The following is a 23,836-nucleotide window of genomic DNA, read 5'->3' as shown; positions in this document are numbered from 1 at the left end:
CCCAAACACCTCATAAAATATTTTAAAGGGTACCTGGAAGATCCTTTGATCTTGTTTAGACATGGGGGAGTCTTTTCATGTACAACGCAGTTCCTAAAATTAAGAAATGATGTGAGTCCCTACTAAGCAGAGCTTAGAGCAAAACTGGAAAGGTGTTTGTCTTTTTGCCTGGATGCTGCAAGAAGAGACTTCATTAATGCTAGGTTCTATTTTCTGCAGAAGTGGGCTCATGTCCAGTGTGTATTCTGGGACTTTGAGAAGAATGGTGAGTATGGCAGGCAGTATTTGAGTTTCTTTAACTTCCCTTGGGAGAAATTTATTTCTTGCATCTTTTGATGGTTTGGTCTTTAGGAATAATGTTATGGGGGAGAAGGGGAGAAGGTGAAGAGTCAAATGAAGCTATCACCACCTTTCCATTTTCTACCTGTGGCTCATCCATATGCAGGAAGACTTTCCTCTGCCACCCAGCATGCTTTAGGGCTGCCTTCTCCTGCCTTCTATCAGTGTATACTCAGAGAATGCAAAAGAATCTTGAGATTAGGGGGCAGCTAGGTGGTGCAGTGGATAGAGCACCAGCCCTGGAGTCAGGAGGACCTGAGTTCAAATCCGGCCTCAGACACATAACACTCACTAGCTGTGTGACCTTGGGCAAGTCACTTAACCCCATTGCCTAACCCAAAAAAACAAACAAAAAAAAACAACAAAGAATCTTGAGATTAAGAAGAACAAAATATAATTAAAGGGAACAAATTTGTTGTTAAAAAAAAGGAATCATAAATTATTTAATAACCTCAGAAGTTGAGTGTAAAAGGCAGCTCAGTTTACTATAAAGAATCCTGGCCTCGGGGGCAGCTAGGTAATACAGTAAATAGAGCACTGGCTCTGGAGTCAGGAGGACCTGAGTTTAAAATCTGGCCTCAGACACATTACACTCACTAGCTGTGTGACCCCGGGCAAGTCACTTAACCCCATTGCCTAATCCCACCCCCACCCCCCACCCCCCAAAAAAAGAATCCTGGCGTTGGAGTCAGCAGTCCTGGCTCTGGATCACAGAGGTTTTACTTATTAGCTATGTGACTTTGGGCAAATCACTTCCCATTTCAGGGCCTTAGTTTCCTCATCTGCAAAATGGAGTGCATTGAACCAAATCTTCTCTTAGGCCCTTTCTAGTTCTAGTATTCTATGGATCTTGTGAAATGTTTGGATTGTCTAATATTTTCAATTTTCATTCTGTTGGTCTTTACTAGTAGATGGAATGATGGAAACTTGAAGGAACATAAAACAATCATGCTAATAATAACCAGCATCATCACTGTAGCTGACATCAAAGTGGTACTTTTAAGGTTTTCAAATTAATACATTTTCTTGTTTGATCTTCATAACAATCCTGTACCTGTGAGGTAGGCATTATTATTGTCCCCATTATGCAGATGAGGAAATGGAGGCCCAGAGAGATTTAAGTGACCTGCTTAGGGTCACAGAGCTAACAAATATCTAAGACAGAATTTGAACTCGGGTCTTCCTGCCTCCAAGTCCTGGGTTCTCTACACTGCCCCACATTACTTGGCTGACATGAAGCAATCTATGGCCAGAGTTCCACGATAGCAACAGAAAAGGCTCTTTTACTAATGGATGGATTTTGAAGCCAGAAGACCACAGTTGTTTAGAAGAAGCCCAAGCACGTGGCTGCTTATATTTGTTTTTGTTTTTTGTTTTTGTTTTTAGGCAATTGGGGTTAAGTGACTTGCCCAGGGTCACACATCTAGTAAGTGTCAAGTGTTTGGTCTGAGGCCAGATTTGAATTCAGGTCAGGTCCTCCTGACTTCAGGGTCTGTGCTCTATCCTCTGCGCCACCTAGCTGCCCCTGGCTGCTTACATTTGGTTGACTGTACAGAAGACTTTTATCTTGGCAAACTCTACGCTGCTCTCTAATAGGCTCAGAAAGATCACATGCTTCCTACATCCAATCAGGGATTATCAAAAACCTGTGAGAGCTTGGGCAAATCACGTTTTTTTTTTTAGGTCTCAGACTTCCATTAAGCGAGGACCAGGATGAGCTCTGAGGCTCCTAGATAAAAACGTATAATCCTCTGGGCCTGTGACTTCTCTTAAAAAAAAACCCATAAACTCACATAGTGGACAGGCTACTTGAGGTAGTTGATTAAAAGGGCCAGCTCAAGTTATCCTTGGATTGATAGAAGAAAACTATCAAGAGATGGGAGGAATAGGAAGGGCAGTAATACTTCTCTCCCTTCTTTCACTCTTCTTTCAACCAAACCAGCAGGTAGGAATACTAGAGGGTGCTAGTAGCTTTTTGGGGAGTAATTGATTGGTATACTATGAATTGGATTGAGTGGGTTCCAGTATTTATGGGTGGGGGGGGCTCTCACAATCTGTGAAAGAGCCCTAGCTATCATGCTGCACCATTTTTCCCACCTCTAATTCTACCCCAAGAAGTCTGAGAATGGCTGTATATGAGTGCATAGATGGTTATGCCACCTTCTGGTAAGTTACTTTGCTTCCTGAGCCTGTAGAGACCATGGGGTTGACCTAAAAGGACATGTCCTAGGGGGAATTGCTTGTTCTGGAGCTGCTTTCTAAGACTCTACTCCATATATGCTCTGATCCCTTACATCCAGAAGTAGATAATTTGATTTTCATCATGATTTGGGTCCTTATTGTCCTTAGAAGTACAACCAAGGCATTCTCAAGGGGATCAGAGGGCCTGGAGATCCACCTAGCCGTCCAGGTCTCTCTAGGGTGGAATTTGGGCTTGGGCTCAAAGAAATTCTAGACCCACATGGTTCCCTCAGGCAAGCTTAGTAGGGACCAAAGGGCATTTGCATTGGCAGGCCTCATGCAGCCCCTAGTACTTAAGGACCATTCCATTGCCCCTGAGGGATGCCCAAATGTCCAGCCCCGATCCCTCCCAACCTCTAAGAACCTCCCGTTCCTTTTGTCTGTTGTCCTTTAGATCAGCCTTCCTTCCATCACTTGTATGTGGTAGTGGGGTTGCTGCTGCTAATTCTAATTCATCCTAGCTAAAGAGGCTTAATACTAAAACAAGAAAAGTGAAATCCAGAGAAGTTATGCCATATACTAAGTCCCCACTGTTATTTTGCCTTTTAGATTTAATTGGATTTCAATTTTAAGTTATGCTACCATTTCACCATCCTACTAGACAATACCAATCATTAACACATGTTCACATGGTGTTTGCCCAGTGCAAAGCTAAACATTTCTGAGAAAAATGAAATTGCTTTGAAATTCCCTTCTGTGTCCTGCAGATGGACTAGGTGGATGGAATTCATCAGGCTGTGAAGTAAACAAAACGGATGTCAATTATACAATCTGTCAGTGTAATCATCTTACTCACTTTGGAGTCTTAATGGTAAGTTGGCCATGAATCTTTCCCAGAGAGAATTGAGGCAAATGTCATTAAATTGCAAACAACATTTGCGTGTAAGCTGAGTCACAGAAGAAAGTTTTGTATAAGTAAAAGCTGTTGCTTTGGGGTCTCTAAGGCCTTGGGGGTAGAACAGACCTAAAGCTCCGGAAAGAAATATTCAAAGATGTAGGTGGAATGATAAACATGAGATTACTTCTGGAAATTTACTATCCCAGGTCTGAGGTGCCCCAAGATAAATCTGGCTCCCCTCTACTGGACTGTGGTTATGGGGGCACATCCAGAATCCCCAGGCCTTTTAGTACTCTCCTTACCATACCATACCACCCTCTACTCTAGTTAAAAAGTCCCCTATTACATCCCACCTGGGCATTGAAAGTATTTTCTACCCACCACTGCCAGATTTGTGTGTCTAACCACATCACGCCCCTGCCTCGAGCCCTTCAATGGCCTCCCATTACATACAAAACAAAATACAAGCTCCTAAGATCAGCATCCAAGTTCTCCACAATTTGGTTCAGCCTACCTCTTTAGGTTTACAATTTTCTCCTTCCACTTACATGCTCCACTTTCATTCTAACTACAATGGACTATTTTCTGTTCTCTGAACATGTCTGTGCTTTCCTATCACCACATCTTCACACATGTTAAGACATTGCACCTGAAATACCCTTCCCTTCATCATCTTATACCTGAACTTTCCCTCCATCTCAACCAAATGCCATCATGACCATTCTTTAAGGCCCAAATCAAATGTTATGTCTTCTGTGAAGGCTTTTTTTTTTGGCTAGGAAATGGGATTAAGTGACTTGCCCAGGGTCACACAGCTAGAAAGGGTTATGTGTCTGAGGCCGGATTTGAACTCAGGTGTCCTCCTGAATCCAGGGCCGGTGCTCTATACACTGCACCATCTAGCTGCCCCCTGTAAAAGCTTTTTAATGTCCATCTATAGGAGTTGGAATAGAGAATCTCTAAGGTCCCTTCTAGCTCCGACATTCTGTGATCTCATGGAGCTTGCCTAGATGTGAAATCCCCTTCATACCTATATTAGGGAGGCATTGTGGTATAGAACAATAGGCACTGGATTTAAGGCAGATAACCCAAGTTTTGCCACTTCCTGCTTCTATGACACCACTCCACACCATCCCTCCCCAGGTTACTGGACAACAGTGACTTCTGCAACTATTCTATATTCCTATGATATATCTCTCTGTGTGTATGTATGTATGTATATATGTGTATATATATATATATATATATATATATATATATCACCCATCCATCCATCCGTCCATCCATCCATCCATACACATACACATATACTCTGTAACCAGAGATTCTTTGCAGGGTAGGAAGGTGGGTCCTAATTTGTTGGCGTAATTTGGCCTAAATTGTTGGCCAGGGGGAGTATTGAGAGGAATTAAGGAACAGAGCTGAGTTTTCAAGTCCAGAGCTTAAAAAAAAATCCATGGATGGTGACAGCAGAAATGCTTAGTGGCAGACCCCGAGAGCCTCCCATTTTGGGATGCCCACACCATTTTGCCCCAGGTCTCCCATGTTGAGTCTCTAATATGTATGTATTCTGTTCCTTAGGATTTGTCCAGGTCTGAAGTGGATAAGGTCAATGAACAGATCTTAACAATCATAACATATTCTGGATGTGGAATCTCTTCTGTTTTTTTGGGAACTGCAACGGTGACTTATCTAGCTTTTCGGTAAGTAGATGCAATCTTTTCTCTGTGTGCCTGTGTATATGTATGTGTATAGCTCTATATCGTTGATGCTATTTTCCTACTTAGTATGTACATTTCAAGGGCAGAGAAGAAAAGAAGAGGTCTGACCAATTGAAAAATGAAGTGGGCAGGTTTTAAAAAGTTGGGCCAATTAGGACTCCATTTATCAGCAATAATTTTTTTGAGTTAAATACAATTGGATTGTTAAGAAGTCAGGGGACAGAAGGTAAATGGGGAAAATCCAAGAAAATACTTGGCCAGTTTCTCTAGGGTTAAACTGTCTTTGTTGGGTAAAACTTAGATTGTGCCTGTTACACCCTGAGAAACATCCAAATTTTGGGTAATATCATGGAACACAGCTGGTGGTTTCATTTGGTTTGGGGGATGGGGGCTGCCCCTTGTTTAAAAACATTTTTTAAAATCAACAAGCATTTATTTCTTCATCCTACCTTCCCCCATTGGAAAAAAAAAACAAAAATTAAAACCTTTGTAACAAATATGCATTGTCAAGTAGAACAAATTCCTAAATTGCCCTTGAACAAAAATTATATGTCTCATTCCATACCCTGAGTCACTCACCTCTCTGTCAGGAGGTGTGTAGGTAGCATGCTTCATTATTAGTTTTTTGAAATCAGAAGTTAGTTATTGCATTCATCAGAGTTCTTAAGTCCTTTGGAGTTGCTTATCTTTATAATGGTGTTATTGTATAAATTGTTCTGGTTCTGCTCATTTCACTCTGCATCATTTCATACAAGTGTTCCAAGGTTTCTCTAAAACAGTATATTTCATCATTTGTTGTGGCACAATAATTTGTTCAACCATTCCCAAATGGATGGAGACATCGTCCTCTTAGTTTCCACTTCTTTGCCACTACAAAAAGAACTGTTGCAAATATTTTTGTATATTTGATTCCTTTTCCTCTTTCTTCAATCTCTTTGGGATTTAGGACTTGTAGTGATATCACTGGGCATACTGCCCAGCTTAGTGACTTTTTGGGCCTACTTGCAAATCACTTTCTAGAATGGATGGAGAGGTTCACAGCTCTGTGTTAGTGTGCCTGTTTTCCTGCAGCTCCGCCAGCACTTGTCATTTTCCATTTATGTCATCTTTGCCAGACTGATGGGTGTGAGGTAGTACCTCAGAGTTTCCTTAATTTGCTTTTCTCTATTTATTATTATTGATTTGGAGCATTCTTCATGTGGTTGTTAATGGCTTGGATTTCTTCCTTTTAAAACTACTTGTTCCTATTTTTAGACCATTTATCTTTTAAAGAGCAGCTCTTGTTCTTATAAATTTGAATCAATTCCATATATGCAGCATGTATGCATATGTGTGTATGTATTTTGGAATGAGATCTTTATCAGAGAAATTTGCTGCAATGATTTTGGTTTCAGTTTTTAATTTAAATATGTGGCATGGTTTAGACACAACTTTAGGTAGGGGTAGAAGTGGGGGTAGGCCTCGATATCTCAGAGAACCTAATAATAATAATAGCTAGCATTTATATAATATTTTAATGTTTGCAAAGTACTTTACAAATATTATCTCATCTTACAACAACCCTGGGAGTTAGGTGCTATTATTATCCCTATTTTGCAGATGAGGAAACTGAGGCAAACAGAGGTTAAGTGACTTGCCCAGGGTCACATAAATAGTAAATGTCTAAGGCCACATCTGAACTCAGCTCTTCCTGATTCCAGGTCTAGTGCCAGCTGAGGGTCCCCTGAAATCTTGTGACCAATTGTCCATTCCCCTTACAGTCAAGGCTTAGAGCTCCAGAAGGCAGAAGTTGCTGTTGCAAATTCAGTTGCCCCCAAGGCCTACTGCTGGCTTGTGCCCTGGGCCCACTGGGAGGGCAGCAGTGTGGGTGCCATACGTTGCATTGTGTTTTCCCCTCTGCAATGAGCCAGACCTTTCCTGCCGATCTTCTAAGTTGTCTTGGGCTAGAATATTGTTTCACTCCATCCTTTTATGGGTTTTGCCCCTCCAGAATTCATTTTGAGGCTTTATTTTAAAGGTTTTTAGAGAGGAATTTGAGAGGTTTCTGCCATCTTGGCTCTGCCCTCTCTGGAGCAGAATTTTTTATGCTTCATGTGAATTTGAAAAGGCAGTGGTAGCAATCGTGGTTTCAAATAAGGCAACAGTAAAAGCAGATCTGATTAAAAGGGACAAGCAGGGTATCTACGTTATTCTTAAAAGACTGTAGGTAATTGGTCCACTTGCCAAGGAATTATATGAATACAACTACAAGTCACGTTTTCTAGAAATAAATAGTTTTAAATCATTGGAAAGATATTAATTCCTCATGGACGGGCCATGCCAATGTAATAAAAATGACTAATCTTACTCAAATTTATTTACTTATTCAATGCCATATAAATTAAACTATCAAGGCGTTACTTTATAGAACAAGAAAATAAAACAACAAAATTCACTTGGAAGAACAAAAGGCCAAGAATCTTAAGGGAAATAATGGGGGAAAGAAGGTAAGAAAGAAGGGCATATAGCAGCACCAGATCTCAAACTACATTATAAACCAGTAACCATCAAAAGCTATTTGGAACTAGTTAAAAAATAAAAAAATTGATCAGTGGAATAGATGAGGTAGACAAGGTCCAGAAAAAAACAGTCATGGAAGCATAGTGTTTGATTAACCCAAGAACCCCTAGCATTAAGAACAGGACACACTATTAAAAAAAAACAGCTGGGAATACTGGAAAGCAGTCTAATAGAAATTAGGTTCAGACCAACATCTTATACCACATACCACAATAAGTTCCAAATGGATGCATGACCTAGATATAAAAGGTCACATAATAGACAAATTAGAGGAGTGTAGGGAAGGAGACACATTGCATAACAATGGATAAAGTAATAGTTATTATCCAAACAAGGCACAGAAAGAATCACAGAAGATAAAAATCTGATTGTATAAAGTTGAAAACTTTTTACACAAACAAAAATCAATGTAGTTAAAATTAGAAGGAAATAATTAATTAGGAAAAAAATCTTTGCAGCAAACTTCTCTGATAAAGGTCAAATATGTAGATGTGTGGGGGACTGATTCAATAAGAACGAGGACTGTTCCCCAATAGATAAACAGTCAAAAGATAGGGACAGATAGTTCTCAAAAGAAGAAAATTCGAGCTATCAGCTACCATATGAAAAAAATGTTTCAAATCACTAATACTAGGAGAAATGCAAATTCTGAGGTTCCATCTTATATCCATTAGATTGGCAAAGATAACATAAATGGAAAATGACAAATGTTGGAGGGGCTGCAGGAAAACAGGCACATTAATACGTTGTCGGTGGACTGATCCAACCATTCTGGAAAGCAATTCAGAACTATACCCCAAAGTCACTAAACTGTGTATACCCTTTGGCCTCACAATATACTACTTTGAGGTTTGCTTATTGAAGAAAGAGGAAAAGGATTCATATGTACAAAGATCTTTGTAGTAGTTGTTTTAATAGTAGCAAAAAAAACCCCTAGAAACTAAGTACATGGATATGTGGGTGTGTGGGGGGGTGCCCATCAGTTGGGGAATGGCTGATCAAATTATGGTATATTAATGTAGTGGAATATTTTCTGTACCATAAGAAATGACAAATAGGTCAGATTCAGAGAACACTAGGAAGACTTGTATGAAGTGCAGTAAGAACTAGGAAAATAGTGATTACAAAATTATAATGATTACGAAATTGTAAAAGAAAAGAACCATGAAAGACTTAACAACTCTGACAAATGCAACAGACACCCAACCATGATGCCACTTAGGAAGAGCTTAATAAATGCTTTTCCATTCCAATCTCTCCTGTAAAATTCTAGTCATAGTTCACATCTGTAGAGTGCTTTACCACTTACAGAGTGCCTTCTCTTAGCAATAGCCTTGTGAGGTGGGAGAAACAAATATGATCGATCCCATTTTGCAGAGGACCAAGCTGAGGCACAAAGAGGGAAGGTGACTTGTCCAGAGATCACACAACTGTTGAGTTTTGGAAGTGGAACCCTAATTCCAAGTCAACTCACTCTAAGTTCCATGCTGTTTTGATTATATTGTGCTGCCATACATGCATGTATATGTCATGCATACATGAATGTATGTGTAACATCAATTAGGTGGCGCTTCAGTGGATAGAGTGCTGGGCCTGGAGTCAGGAAGACTCATCTTCCTGATTTTACATCTGGTATCAGACACTTCCTAGCTGTGTGACCCTGGGCAAGTCACCTCACCCTGTTTGCCTGTTTTCTCATCTGTAAAATGAGCTGGAGAAGGAACCAAGAAAACCCCAAATGGGTTCATGAAGAGTCAGACACAATGGAAATGACTGAATGACAGACCTGTATACATACACACAAACATGTATGTATACATTATATTCATATATATTTATGTGCATGTGTGTGCAACAGGCATAATGTAGAAGAGAGACAGCATGGTGAGGTGGATAGAATCAGGAAACCTGGGATCAAGTCTTGCCTCTGTGGGACTCCTTGTTTTGCTTCTATGTGTCCTTGGCAATTGTCTAAGATTGTAAATTATAGACGAGTTGCGACTCTGCATCACTGCAGGGAATTTCTACACCAAAAGTTCCCCCGCACAGATGAAATCACAAGTTTGCATTAAAAAAGGATGTCTGCCAGATGAAAACCATTTAAAAATGTGCAGGGATGAATACTTTGTAATTCTAATGATCAGTCTTGGCCTCATAGAACAGATGAGGAAATGTAGCTTTCTTTTTAACTTGGAGAAATGGGAAACTATGAGTGTGGAATTCTGATAGACGTAGTCAGATGCAAACAATGCGTCTCCTGGTATTTCTTCATTGATTTTTTTTTTTTTTGGTCTTCATTATAAATTAAGGGCACTTGATCTGGGGTATATGAATTTGGTTAAAATATTTTGATAACTGAATTCAATGTAATTGGTTTCTTTTGTAATCCTACATATTTCATACATTTAAAAACCTAATTCTGAGGAGTCCATAGGCTTCAGTAGACTGATTACCCAAGAGGTCCAGGACACCCAAAAGGCTAAGAACCTGCATTATAGAATAAGGCTCACTGATTTAGGGGATCAGTATAGCTGGCAATAACTTCTTTTTTGGAGAGGCAATCAGGGTTAAGTGACTTGCCCAGGGTCACACAGCTAGTAAGTGTCAAGTATCTGAAGCTGGATTTGAACTCAGGTCCTCCTGACTCCAAGGCTGGAGCTTTATCCACTGTGCCACCTTAGCTGGAAATAACTGATATTAAAGCAAACAAACAAACAAACAAAAATCGATAGCACTTAAAAAACAAGCCAAAACAAGTATACAGAGATGCCAGCTAAATTCTTCTCATGTTTTTTTTTTCCTTTTAGCCAACTTCGTCAAGATAATCCATCCAAAATCCTGATCAATTTGTGTGTTTCCTTGCTGATGTTGAACCTGTTGTTTCTGACCAATTCCTGGTTGACGGCCTTTGAAAACTCTGGCCTCTGTATCGCCCTGGCCATGCTGCTCCATTATTTTCTGATCTCCTCCTTCACTTGGATGGGCCTGGAAGCTGTCCACATGTATTTTTCCCTGGTCAAAGTCTTCAACGTCTATGTGAAAAATTACATGCTTAAATTTTGCCTGGTTGGCTGGGGTAAGTAATGATGCCCCTGGCTTTGGATCTCAAGCTGTTCTTCCATTTTGTTGTCTCTCCATTCAAGTACCATTTGTGGTGTGCTTCAATGTTTCCAAAGGACTGCATGGGAGACAGAAGGGGAAGATAAAAAGCTGTGTTCAGGGCATGGGGAATTGGCCAGATTGGCTGGAAATGAGGATATGTGTATAGCAGGGGTGGGGAATAATGTATAATTAACCTCAAAGCCAGATAGCGAAGAGTACTCAAGAGTGTATTTTATCCCAAAGGTAAGAAGGAGCAATAGTAACCCCATGAGCAGGGGACTGACAAGGTCATTTGCCAGATTTTTCCTTCCTCCGAGTACAATGCTCTTTCCACTAAATTGGACTGCCTTCTAAAGGAGAAGCATAGTATTGGAAAGCAGATCAGATTTGGAGTCAAGAGACCTGAATTCATATGGTAGCTTCAATGCTTTTTAGCTGTGCTACTGCTTATTAGCTAAGCCTCCTTGGGCAAGTCACTTAATCGTACCTTCAGACTACTTCTTTGGACTTATCTACTTGACAAAGTATTTCATTTGTTATTGTGGTAGTGGTCTCAGTCATTTTGGTTGTGTCTGACTCTTGGTGACCCCATTTGGGGTTTTCTTGGCAAAGATACTGGAGTGCCTTTTCCTCCTCGTTTTACAGATGAGGAAACTGAGGCAAACAGGGTGAAGTGACTTGCCCAGGATCACACAGGTAGTGTCTGAGCCAGATTTGAACTCAGGTCTTCTTGACCCCAGACCCAGTGCACTATGCGCTGCAGCGCCACCTAGCTATCTCCAAAGTATCTCATACCATTCTCCAAAGATGCAGAGGTGCAGATTAAACAATACTAGGATTAAATGGATTTGGAACTGGTTAAATGGATGGATTCAAAGGATAGGAGATTTAGAGCTGGAAGGGACATTAGACATCATTTAGCTTGGGTTTCAGCAAACTACATCCCATGGGTCACCCCTGATCTAGACCAACTGTCTCATTTTACAAACGAGGAAACTGAGGCCAAAAGAGATTAAACTCTCTATGTTTTCTTGACGCTACTCTCTCCTGGTTCTCCTATCCATTAGCCCCCCTCCTTCTTAGTCTCCTCTGTTGGATCTTTCCCCAGGTCAGGCTCTGTCCTGGGCCCTCTTCTCTTCTCCCTCTGTATTATTGCACTTGTTGATCTCATCGGCTCCCAGGGATTCCATTATGATCTCGATGTTGATGATTTTCAAATCTAGCTATCCAGCCTTTACCTCTTTGGTGATCTTCAGTCTCACATCTCCAGCTGCCTTTCAGACATCTGGAACTCAACATGTCCCAAACAGAACTCATCATCTTTTCCTCAAACCCTTCCCTCTTCTAACTTCCCTGTTACTGTTGAGGAGAACACCATCCTCCCAGTCACCTAGGCTTGAAACCTAGGTGTCATCCCCACCCCCTAAGCTGCTCCCCTTCCATATCCAATCTGTTGCCTGTTGATTTTCCTTTCATAGCATCTCTTGAATATGCCCCCTCCTCTGCTTTGACACTGCCACCACCTCAGGGCACAAGATTCTCACTGGCATCTTAGACTACCTTTGTAAAACAGCTTATAGCATGCTTTGGTATTATAGGGGAATAAATACTGGGTTTGGAATCAAGAGAGTTGGGTTCTAGTCCCATCTCTACTCTTTACTACCTGTGTGTAACTTTCCCCTCTCCAGATCTCAGTTTCCTTTTCTGTAAAATGAGGTCATTGAGCTAGATGCTCTCCAGTTCTCTTTAAAATCTGATATCCCATGATTATGTGCAAAAAGTATGCCTCAAAGTTCTTGGGACAAGGAAAAAACTCTTAGAAGATTTTTTATTTGGTCCATGATTTCACTGAAATTCCTTATGATGTAGAAACTGTGGTAGTTTCTGAGGTAGGGCAGCAGCTCATCTGCAACTTTGAGATCAAATGACTTGTCCATGGTCACACAGCCAGTTAGAAGCAGGCTTGAACTCAGGTTCAGTCCTCTCATGTCAGTGCCAGGGTTATTATGCCCACTTTATAGCTAAGGAGACTGAGGCTGAAAGAGCACTTTTTTCCAAGATGGCCTGGCAGGGCTCTAGAGGCATAAGCACCTGCCTGGAAGCAGTGTGCCAAAGAAGAAAACTGGGGAGCCCTACTTTGGAGGAAGAAATGCTAGATGAAAATCCGCATCCCAGCTCACCCACCGCCAAGTTGCTTTTTGGCATGGCTGCTGTTTGTAATAAGCCATGGGTGCTATGTTTGAGCCATTGGCCCACTGTTTCTGTTAGCAGGTTGGAAAACTCCTCCTCAGGATGTTTAGCTTTGGAGAATCCACAAACAATGGTGTTCTGATGCCCATCCGTCTGTGACTCATTTAACATGGCAGGAGGTTTCTTAAGGTATGCTCTCTCTGTCTCTGTTCCTGCCTAATTTGGTCTTCTTTTGTTCACCCCTCCCTTCCCGATTCCCCACTAGGAGTCCCAGCAGTCATCGTTGGGATCATACTAATCATGAAGAGGGATTTTTATGGCATTTTGAAGACGTCCACATCATTGTAAGTACAAGTGTCTTGAATGAATGAATGAATGAAAACTGTGTGGGGTGGCAGGAGAGGCACGTGAAGGGGAGGGATGTACTGGGACTTTCCAGTGGATAAAGTAAGTGGCGATCTGGTTTCCCAGATTTCAGCAGTTCAAGCAAGATTGATTTCATTGATTAAGTGCTCTCTCCACTGGGACAAAACACAACTGCCCCATCCCTGCCGCCCTGCTCTGTTCCTCATTCCCCATCGCCATGCCTTCCTATAATGGTCTGACCAGGGCTAAGGATACATGAGTCGGACCACGCTTCGAGTGCTGTGTTCAGTCCTGGAAGCCACATTGTAGGTGGACTGGGATGGTGAAGGGGCCTTAAGATCATGCTATATGAGGATAGGGTAAAGGAACCATCCCCAGATGGTTAGCCTGAAGAAGAGAGGTTCAGGGGGCATATGAAAGCTGTTTTTGAGCAGAGGCAGTGAAGATTTAGTGGGCAAAATGCTGGACCTAGAGCCAGGAAGACCTGGGTTTGAATCTCACCTTAGACACTTAAAAGCAGTATGACCCTGGGCAAGTCACATAACCTCCTCTGTCTCCCCATCTGAAAAAGATGGCCTCTGAGGCCCCTCCAGGTCTATATGTGGGATCTTTTTATCTTATATATGTAAAGTACTATGTAAATGTTAGTTATTAATGTCAGTTATTATTATATATTTGAAGTCCCATCTTGTGAGAGAAGGCTCAGCCTCATTTTACTTGGTTCCAGAGGACATAAAAAGAATAATAGGTAGAAATTTTCAGAGACACCAATTTCAGCTTGATGGAAAGAAAAAAGTTTCTAATAATTAGATCTAGCTAAAGCAGAAAGGGTCGCCTTGGCAGGAAGTCGATGAGCCTGCACTAAGGGGAAGCAAATGTGGATGACAACTTGTCATGTCTATTGTAGCTCAGTTGCCCTTCCAAAGTTTAGACTCTTTTGGATTAACCTAGTCTAGGAAAGTCAATGGGGTGAGCACACAAGGAGGGACTCAAACTCAGCTCTCCAGATTCTGGCGCCACCCTGGGGGCAAGCTTCTTCCTACACAGCTAGGCCAGACCTCAGATGACAGACATATCTTGGAAGCTCCCACTTTTTTCACCCTCTTAGAGTTTGGGTTCCCCCGCTGAGAACTCAGGATTCTTGCAAGCAGCATCAGAGGACGACGTCATTAGAGAAATCTCACGATATAGTCTCTTTTCGGCCTATGTAGGAAACTCCCAGTGTGAAAACTCCCTCTGCCAGTGTAGATCTGCACACACTCTGCAACTTTGTCTTAGTTGTCTGGGGCACTGAGGAAACTGAGGCTCATCGATTTGTCTAAGGTCTAGAGCTAGCTGAACCTGGTCAAACCCATGCTTTCTGATTCCAAGCCCAGAGTTCATTTGACTCCATATTGATTTCTCTGGCAGAGCCTGACCTTCCTGAAGCTGATTGCCCCCCACTGAGAGATATTAATAGTCTAATCCCTAGCAGATCAGGAATGTCACCTAAAGGCCTGCAGACTCCTCACTTCTGAAAACAGTCCACCCTGCTCTGGGACACTGTGTTCTTCATTGTTAGAGAGTTTTTTTCATGTCAAACTTATATTTGCCTCTTGCAATCCCCAGTTTCACTGTTGCTACTTCTGTTCTCTAAGATCAAACAGAACAAGTCTCATCCTTTTTCTTCTAGATGATAGCACCCTCATGAAACAGGCACTTAAGGTGATGTAGTAGATATTACAGCACCAGGCCTGGAGTCAAGAAGACCTGAGTTCAAATCCAGCCTCAGAAACTTACTAACTGTGTGACCCCTGGGCAAGTCACTTTACCCTGTTTGCCTCAGTTTCCTCACCTGTCAAATGGGGATGATAATAAGAGCACCTACCTCCCAGGGCTGTTGTGAGGATCAAATGAGATAATTTGTAAAGTGCTTATTTAGAACACAGTGCTTTGCACACAGTAACTGCTATATAAATGTTAGCTATTATTATTATTATTATTATCATTATTATTATTACTTGAAAACATAGGAAGTTTCTAAGTTTCTCTTTCTGACTCAGTTACCCTCTCCTGTAAAATGGAGATCATTACTATGGGGTTGTGAGGGAGATGCTTCAAAAAACCTTAAAGTGAGATACAAATATTTGTTGCTGTGCGGGTCTGCGGAGGAAAGGGAGACCACAAACTGTTGGCTATCGTATTAAATTGGTCTTGTACCTATGTCCCACAACAGAGAGATGATTAATGAACGCCTCTGGTAGGTAATTGGAGATGTTACACATGCACCGTTGCACACTTCTTAATAGAAAAACACCGTCCATCACCCCCTTAGGGCCTAGTGCTTCCCTTTGTCCCTGTCAGGGCTAGAGAGTGGGAGGCTTGAAATTCACATAATACAACATGTTCCTCCTCAATTCTCCGTCCATTGTGTTTTCATTACCATTGACAGTCTCACTGTATCTGAGAAAATAGAGTGGGATTCAACTTGTTTTGTTAGGCCCTAGGGGCAGAAATGGGAACTATTTAATTGGTAGAAATTGTAAGGAAGCAAATTTCAGCCTGATTTGTAAGGGTCATTTTTCTTAGCACTGAGGTCTGTCCCAGACTGGAATGAGCTGCCTTGGGAGGTAGTGGCTCTCCCCTCACTGTAAATCTTTAAGAAGAAGTGGAATGGGGACTTTTTAGGTATGTTTAGACAGCCTCTAAAAGCCCTTCCAACTCTGAGTGTGAACTTTCAAAGAGAGAGCTGGCTCTGGTTCAGATGGGGACTTGTCAGGCCACTTGAGACGAGCAACCTTAACCCTCTCTGGGCCTTGGTTTCATCTCCTATAACAACAGAGGGGCTTGGACTTCAAAGGTCCTACATTCAATCCTATCCTATTATAATAAGCGTGAGGTAATTAATAAATGCCATCTTTTTTTTTTCTTTTCTTTCTTGGGCTTGACTTGCCCAGGGTCACACAGCTAGTAAGTGTGAAGTGTCTGAGGCCAGATTTCAACTCAGGTCCTCCTGACTCCAGGGTTGGTGCTCTATATACTGGGCCACCTAGCTGCCACAAAAGTTTTTGTTTTTGTTTTTGGTGAGGCAATTGAGGTTAAATGACTCGCCCGGGGTCACACAGCTAGTAAGTGTTATGTGTCTGAGGCCGGATTTGAACTCAGGTCTTCTTGACTCCAGGGCCTGCGCTCTACCCACTGTGCCACCTAGCTGCCCCAATAAATGCCATCTTTGAGGTAGTAGATGCCATCTTCATGGTGCAGCCCTAGACTGGGAGTCTGGAGACCCGAGTTCTAGTACTACCTCTATGTGACTTCAGGCAAGTTATTCCCTCTCTCTGGGCCTCATTTTCCTCCTTTGTAAAATTGGGGGTGGGGGCTAGTCAGGACGTGCTGGTTTTAAAATTCTTTCGAGTTCCTATTTTTCCTCTACTTGACATATTTTCCCCTTTCTCTGCCTTTTTTTCTCCCATAGCTGCTGGATTCAAGACAATCTTACCTTTTACATCTCCATCGTGGCCTATTTTTGCCTCATATTTCTCTTAAATCTATCCATGTTCTTCACTGTTCTCTTCCAAATCAATTCCATGCAATTACAGAAGCAGAAAGTGTGGAGAAAGAAGATCCTGAGTGACCTCAAGAGTACCACAAGCCTCACCTTCCTGCTTGGTCTCACCTGGGGCCTGGCTTTTTTTGCCTGGGGACCCATGAGGATCCTTTTTTTGTATCTCTTTTCCCTTTTTAACACAGCACAAGGTAACCATATGAGTTGACGTAGGTAAAGCACTTTGCAAAGCTGAAAGCACGCTATTAATTTTATAAATTACCAGTTATACTAATTATAAATTATTATCAATTCAGCGGCCTTTGACGCTCATTCTCGGTGCCTTTGAGAACAGTCTACATGTCTATTATGTCTCAAAGTCTGTCAGCTGATTGGCTGCAAGGTGATGAATTCTTTTGGCCATTATGACCTGTGATTTCACTGTTGACACTTTGAAAAGGTCTTGAGCGTTGCTACAGCTGAAAGATTTATTACTCTGTGCAGCCAGTCTGCTGAGAGATAGGGGCTGGTCCTTGGGTACATACTCCCAGCCTGGCCAGACTTATTAACTGATGTCCACCAGAATGTACATGTTCTCCAAGGCTACTAGCCTTGGAGAACATGACATGATGAAGCATCAGAGAAGGCCATCAGTAGGGGTCTGATGTTCTCAAAGGCAAGGGAACTGCCACCGTGTGGTGAGTGTTTCAGTATCTATTGATCGGGTTGGCCTGACAACTAGGCATCTCTTAGATGTTGGAGATTTGAACCATCTAATTATTCAAGGGAATGGGAAGAAGCCTGAAAAGTAATTGTAGTCCAAGCCACAGTATAGATTTCCCAGCATTTCTTGAAATTCATTTTATTAGCCTGCTGTCACTTTAATCTGACGCATGGTTGAAGATGGTAGGCCAGTGGGAATGACAGCAGACTTAGCAAATTGCCTTTTGTTATTCCACTGGGAGCTTGGGAAGGAGGCAGAAGACTTGGATCTAGTCTTGGCTGCCATGAGCTACCTGAAATCTTTTGATGTAGTAACACTGCCCCATGTGTCTAGGGTGGGGTGGGGAGAAGGGGGTGGGAGGAGGAAACAACAATGGTTTTAGTCATTCTAGGACTAGTGAGAGTCCCAGCTCTAACATTCTTATTGTGTGAAGGGAATGAACTAGATGACTTCTAAGTGTGACGTCCCTGCCCCTCCATCCCTGAGCCTCAGTTTCCCCCATCTACTGTAATAGGGGTGGGGAGAGGGCTGAGGAATTAACGATGAAAATCATTCTAGGGCAAGTTGCCAGCTCTAACATTCTTATTGTGTGAAGGGGATGAAATAGATGATTCTAAGTGTAACCTTGACATCTACTGCCCTTCCCTTCCTGGGTCTCAGTTTCTTCACTTGTAGAGGTTTAGGGAAAGAGCAAGGATATATTATAGTCCTTCTCTTAGAGCTGGTGTGAGTTCCAGTTCTAACATCCTGATTCTTTGTGAAGATTGATGTAGTCTACTCAGCCTTGACAACTACTGCCGCCTTGCGTGGATCTCAGTTTCCCCACCTGTCCAAATGGGGCAGGAGTAGAGTGGGCACAGAGCAAGGATAGTAATTCTAAAAGCCAGTTTGATTTTCAGCTCTAACATTTTGATTCTTGGAGAAGACTGAATTTTATTTACTAAGTCTAGCCTTGACAAAGTACTGCTCCTCCTCCCTAGATCTCAGTTTCCCAACCTGTAAGGGGTGGTTGGGGAAAACAATAATGTTATAATCATTCTGGGGCAAGTGAGGTTTCACCTCTAACATTCTCATTCTGTGAAGGGCAGATGAACTTTATGATACTAAATAGAGCCTCAATGACCGGTACCCATCTCTGGGTCTCAGCTTCCCCATTAATTGGGGGAGAGGGGGTGGCTGGGAAACAATAATCATTCAGGAAAGGGAATTCCACCTCTAACATTCTGACTCCATGAAAGGTTGAACGTTATGGTCCAAAAATGTGGCCAACTGCTACTCCTACCCCAGGTCCCCTCTTTTCTTCTGCTCTTCCTTTTTTATGAGAAGGCAAGAGAAGGACAATGCTGGCTGTCCTTGAAACAGCAGGGCCTCTCAGAGTCCAGATATGTCAGGCCTAGATAGATTTTGACCTCAGGCCTCTGCGTCATGGAGAGAGAAAGAAGGGGAAGCTGGTAAAATTATTTGAGAGAGGAGTATTAGGACTTAAGAAAAAAAACAGCCAGTTAAGGGAAAGTGGTTAGCAAACATCCTCCTCTCTTACCCAACTAAATAAAACAAGGCCCATTTAGGTCAAGGATCGAGTAGGGCCAAAAGAGACAGGACAGGTCTGTTTTAGGAATTCCCATGGTGGAGAGGGTAGGGGAGGTATTTGTTCAATTCTTCTAAGAGATGGAAAGTAGCAGAGGGGGTTAGTCAAAACCCACTTAGGTAGGAAGGCATCCTGCAGTAACTTCCTTACTTTACGGATAAGGAAACTATACAGCTCAGACAAGGGACCCCACACATGCCCCACCCCATCAACCATGTTAGTGTCTTCTCAGGCTCTTGAGAAACTCAAGCACCTCCATTTAAAAAAAAAATCCAAAGCCATTACATTCAGAACAACAAAGGTAGTAAATAGAGTTACTGGCATTGCAATTTATGGTTTATTTTTGTACCATATTTTTACACCATTATCTAAATTGCTCTTCACAGTCATTCTTTTGAGGTAAGCAAGATATGGTTAGAAAGAGAAAACAGACCCAGAGAGAAGTGACCATTGGCAGAAGCTGGGCCAATACCAGGTCTTCTGTCCAAAAATAGATAAGAGTGAACAAACAGAAAATAGAGAGACACAGAAACGGAGATAAAGGACACAGGCAGAGATAAAGGACCCAGGCAGAGAGAGACAAAGAGAAAGACAGAGAGAGAAGGGAATGAGAGAGACAGATAGAGACAAAGACAGAGGGGGAGGAGAGGAGAAAGAGAGAGAGAGAGAGAGAGAGAGAGAGAGAGAGACAGAGACAGAGACAGAGACAGAGAGAGAGACAGAGAGACAGAGAGAGAAGGAGAGAGAGAGAGAAATGGGGTTAAGGAATGAGAGAGAAAGAAATTGAGTTGGAGCGTGTGAAAGGGACTTCAGAGGCTATTGAATCCACAGGTGGTGAGGGTCACATAGGTAATAAATTCTCTTGTGTTCATCTTGGTTGTATTTTGTCTCTTTTGCTCAATTTCTGTGTCTAGAAAATGAGGATTGTACTAGACACTGCCATTGAAGTGAGTCAGATTCTGTAGGGGAAAGGATGATTTTGGCGGGGGAGCCAGGGCTGAAGTGGTCACTGAAGAGCTTTCATGTTCCAAGAAGTTGGGGGGGAGTTGGTCTTGGGTAGCCAGGGTTAGTGATGGCACTCAGTTTGTCAGAGTTTAAAAAATAATCAGTCATGTATCATAAATTTATAGATTCTAGACAGGGTCACCATTACCCTTCCATTAGAAATCATTTAGACTACCCCCCTTCTCATTTTATAGATTTCAGAAACATGGGGCCCCCCAATGAGTTAGTTGTACAGTATGAGAGTAACTTACAATAGACAGGCCTGGTCTTCTGTTTGCAAATCTATTACTGTAACAGCCTATGTGGGCAGTGGAAAAGGGGGAAGGAAATGAAGGGACTTGTGGGCAAATCCCTGGCCCACAGAATTCCCAACAAGAAGCAGAGCCTGATAGAATGTGTCCCTCAGGCTCACATTAATGGCATGGGACAGCCCTGACACTATTCAAAGACCAGGGCCGTTCTCCTGGTGCACTGGCAAGATAGAGCTGGTGAACCCACTAACGCTTCCTTTGCCTTTCTTTGCCTGATACAGGATTCTTTATCTTTGTGTTCCACTGTCTACTGAAGGAGAATGTGAGGAAACAGTGGCGAAAACACTTGTGCTGTGGGCGGTTTCGACTGAAGAACTGCTCTGGTAAGACATTTAGGGCTAAGCAATGGCTGAGTTTATTTTTTGACTTAACATATGACTTCTTTCAGAACCTGAACCCGCACACATTTTTTCTTGTCTTCTTTCCACGTATGCTTTTGGCATTGGGACTTGGACTTGGACTTAGACTTGCCCCAGGACCAGGAGCAATGTAAAGGGAAGCCTGTTTCTATTAGCTTCTTGATTGCAATGGGATATTTCCTCTGGGTTGACTCAGAATACATGGGAGACAACTGCTGTTGGGCCTTCATCTCTGATGAGCTCTCAGGATGGTTCTCGGTCTGTTTTGCTTGATCTGGACCTTCCACCACTTCTATTACAAAATATAAAGGGTGAATGCTGAAATGACTCACCAGCACACCTGAAAACATGCCTTCCTGGATGGATGGGTTGGAGAAAATGGTTGAGTCATCCGAACCCGTCATCTGAATTTCAATGAATCTGTCACTTTTTATTTTTATTGTTGCTTCAATATCAGATGTCACAGGAAATGATGCCATTTGGGGCCCAGCCAATACACAGATTTTCTCCTTGCCCTTTGAATGCTTAGTTTTGAGTGGGGGGCAGCCAAAAGTCCTTTCCTGAAGTCACATCAAGCCAACTCAGGAAAAATGCCAGGCACCCTCAGCCAGCCATTTATATTTACTTTCCCATGCCATACATCATAATGCTATCCCCTGTGTCATCACTGAAAATAACTCACTGAGGTCACTAAGCCATGAGGTTAGTATTTTAATTCATGTATTGACTTGATATCATTTCAGATGGGAACAGCAGATTTGGGTTAAATTGTGAGTGCAAGCAGAACAGAACACAAAAGAACTGTGAGGATGGATTGGTAACAGTCCCAAGAGTCCACCAAGGCACGGAATCGACCTCTGTCCACTTTTAGGAGCTCTGAACAAAGGCATAATTTGGTCATGAGTTTCCAAAATGGTGAGAAGCATTCCATGCTAATGCTTGGCTTGGGGATTGGGAGGGAGGGAAGGATGGAAGGGCTCTCAAATGTTTTCTCAAAGTCAATGTTCATTGGGCAGTGAATAGCATTGGATTTGGAGGCAGAGAACCTCATTTGGAATCCTAGCTTGTGTGACCCTGGACAAGTCACTGTTCTCTGGGCCTCAGGTTCCTCATCTGAAACTTAAGGGGGTTGGATTGAAATCATTAGATGGTTTCTAAGGTTCATTCCAGGTCTAAATCTATGATCCTATTAGCCTATGACTCCATGGCCTCGGAGATTCCTTCCACCAGGAAATCTGGAGATTTTATGGTGGTCCATGTAAATTTAGGAATGGATAAAGCATGTGACCTTGGCATCATTTCATCCAGCAAAACCAGGCTGGGTGAGTGAGCTCAACTGATTAACAAACATGTCCTAATAAGGTCATAGACACAGGGTTTCTTTGCTTATAAGGAAAGCTAGCTGAACACTGAGGCTAAAGTACCCTATGATAATAGGATGTCACTTTCTAGTTTGCAAAATGGTTTCTTCCCAACCATGGAGCAAAGTAGAAGAATGAAAGGGTTGCTACTCTCTCCTGGGAGTCAAAGGAACTGGGTTTGAGTTCTGGCTTAGCTACTGATGTTGCGTTCCTGTTGTATTGTATCAAACAAAGAAAGCTGTCCAGCACTTTTGATAGAGAGATTGGTGTCTGCATCATGCAGCAATGTACCATCAGATTTTATGATGGCATTAGAAATAGTATGGAGCTTGGTTAGGAGAATGGGGTTCTAGCCAACTTTTTTGGACCTCAGTTTCCTTACCTGTAAAATGTTTGACTAGATAATTGTGAAATTGCCCCCCCCCGCCCCTGCTCTGATGTTCTATGTTTCTCAAAATGTTTCATGGATGAATTGACTTCCTCATCCCAGTCATTCCTTGCTATACCCCGCCTGCCCTCACTGAATCCTCCCTTATAACAAAAGAAAAGAATTCAACAAAAACAACAAACAAAGTGATGACATCTGACATTCTATGAAACATTCTGGCCTCAGGGAAGTCCCAGGACCCTCCACAAAGTGTATGTGCCATCATTTGGGGGACCAGCTCATCAACCTTTAAATGTCCTTAACTATCAGAGATTTAAATGGGTAAAGGACCTTGGAGATCACCTAGGACAAATGTTTTCATTGACAGTGTCATAAGCATGGGTCCATGCTCTATGTTCTGACATTCTGTGTTTCAAGGCCCCTCTCTGATCTCAATTCTGATCTTCTGTGTTTTAAGGTTCTTTCTGTCTCATACATTGTGTATAGTTTCCTAGTCTAGGCTGTAAGCTCAGTTTATTGGTGCTTCTGAACTAATAAGGTACCAGTCAAGGTGATGGAGCTTTATAAGGGAAAGCTAGTGAAACCAAAACTGTTTCCCCAGCCACAGACTACAGCCCCTATTCCTGGAAAACTGGTTGGTAAATCTGTGCTTTGTGGTCATAATGGGATCCAGGTGAGATGAGACCATGATGATGTTAGACTGAAAAAAAAAACCCAACCTTGGGTTGGGGCGAGGGGACAAGGGGAGTTGGGGATGAGGAGGACAAGAGCACCATTTTTATAAGACTTCTCCTTTCTTTCATTCACTCCCCAGAAGTCTGTAATGACATTGCTTCATCACCAAAGCACTGTGGTATGGGAAGACAGGACTTGACATCGGAAAGACCTGGATTTGAATCCTGCCTCAGAATTTATTAGCTGTGTGACCCTGGGCCAGTCACTCAGGCCACTCGGAGACATCATTTTTGTTATTGTTGTTGATTTTGACTTTAAAATGGGGGCAATGATAGCACCTACCTCCCAAGGTCATTGCAAGGATGAATGTTCGTTAAAAAAAAAAAAGATGTTTGTAAAGGTCTTTATGAACATGAAGACACCACAGAAATGTTCTGATTGTTGTTCTTTCCCATTAAAGAGCATAAATATGCATACATTAACCAGTTGACTGGAAGCATCATTGATTTTCCGAGGATCAGTGTGTCTTCGAGCCAGAATGGACCT

General features: G+C 42.2%; 1 protein-coding gene across 1 annotated transcript in view; it reads left to right on the top strand.

The window, feature by feature from the left end:
* The window catches only part of ADGRG4 (adhesion G protein-coupled receptor G4), a 50,893-nt gene extending 27,328 nt beyond the window's left edge, over nucleotides 1–23,565 (top strand). Inside the window, exons 9-17 of the mRNA XM_027846422.1 lie at nucleotides 220–265; nucleotides 3,288–3,391; nucleotides 5,000–5,121; nucleotides 10,506–10,774; nucleotides 13,256–13,334; nucleotides 16,811–17,091; nucleotides 20,729–20,830; nucleotides 21,610–21,781; nucleotides 23,430–23,565. Coding sequence (XP_027702223.1) covers nucleotides 220–265; nucleotides 3,288–3,391; nucleotides 5,000–5,121; nucleotides 10,506–10,774; nucleotides 13,256–13,334; nucleotides 16,811–17,091; nucleotides 20,729–20,830; nucleotides 21,610–21,737 — 1,131 coding nt within the window. The 3' untranslated portion in view covers nucleotides 21,738–21,781; nucleotides 23,430–23,565. The remainder of the gene's footprint in view (nucleotides 1–219; nucleotides 266–3,287; nucleotides 3,392–4,999; nucleotides 5,122–10,505; nucleotides 10,775–13,255; nucleotides 13,335–16,810; nucleotides 17,092–20,728; nucleotides 20,831–21,609; nucleotides 21,782–23,429) is intronic.
* The last annotated feature ends 271 nt before the right edge of the window (nucleotides 23,566–23,836 follow it).

Source organism: Vombatus ursinus, unplaced genomic scaffold (genome assembly GCF_900497805.2).
Source record: "Vombatus ursinus unplaced genomic scaffold, bare-nosed wombat genome assembly UNPS02015152.1, whole genome shotgun sequence".
Lineage (NCBI taxonomy): Eukaryota > Metazoa > Chordata > Mammalia > Diprotodontia > Vombatidae > Vombatus > Vombatus ursinus.
The sequence above is the reverse complement of the archived record's forward strand: the minus strand, read 5'-3'. Positions and strand labels throughout refer to the sequence as shown.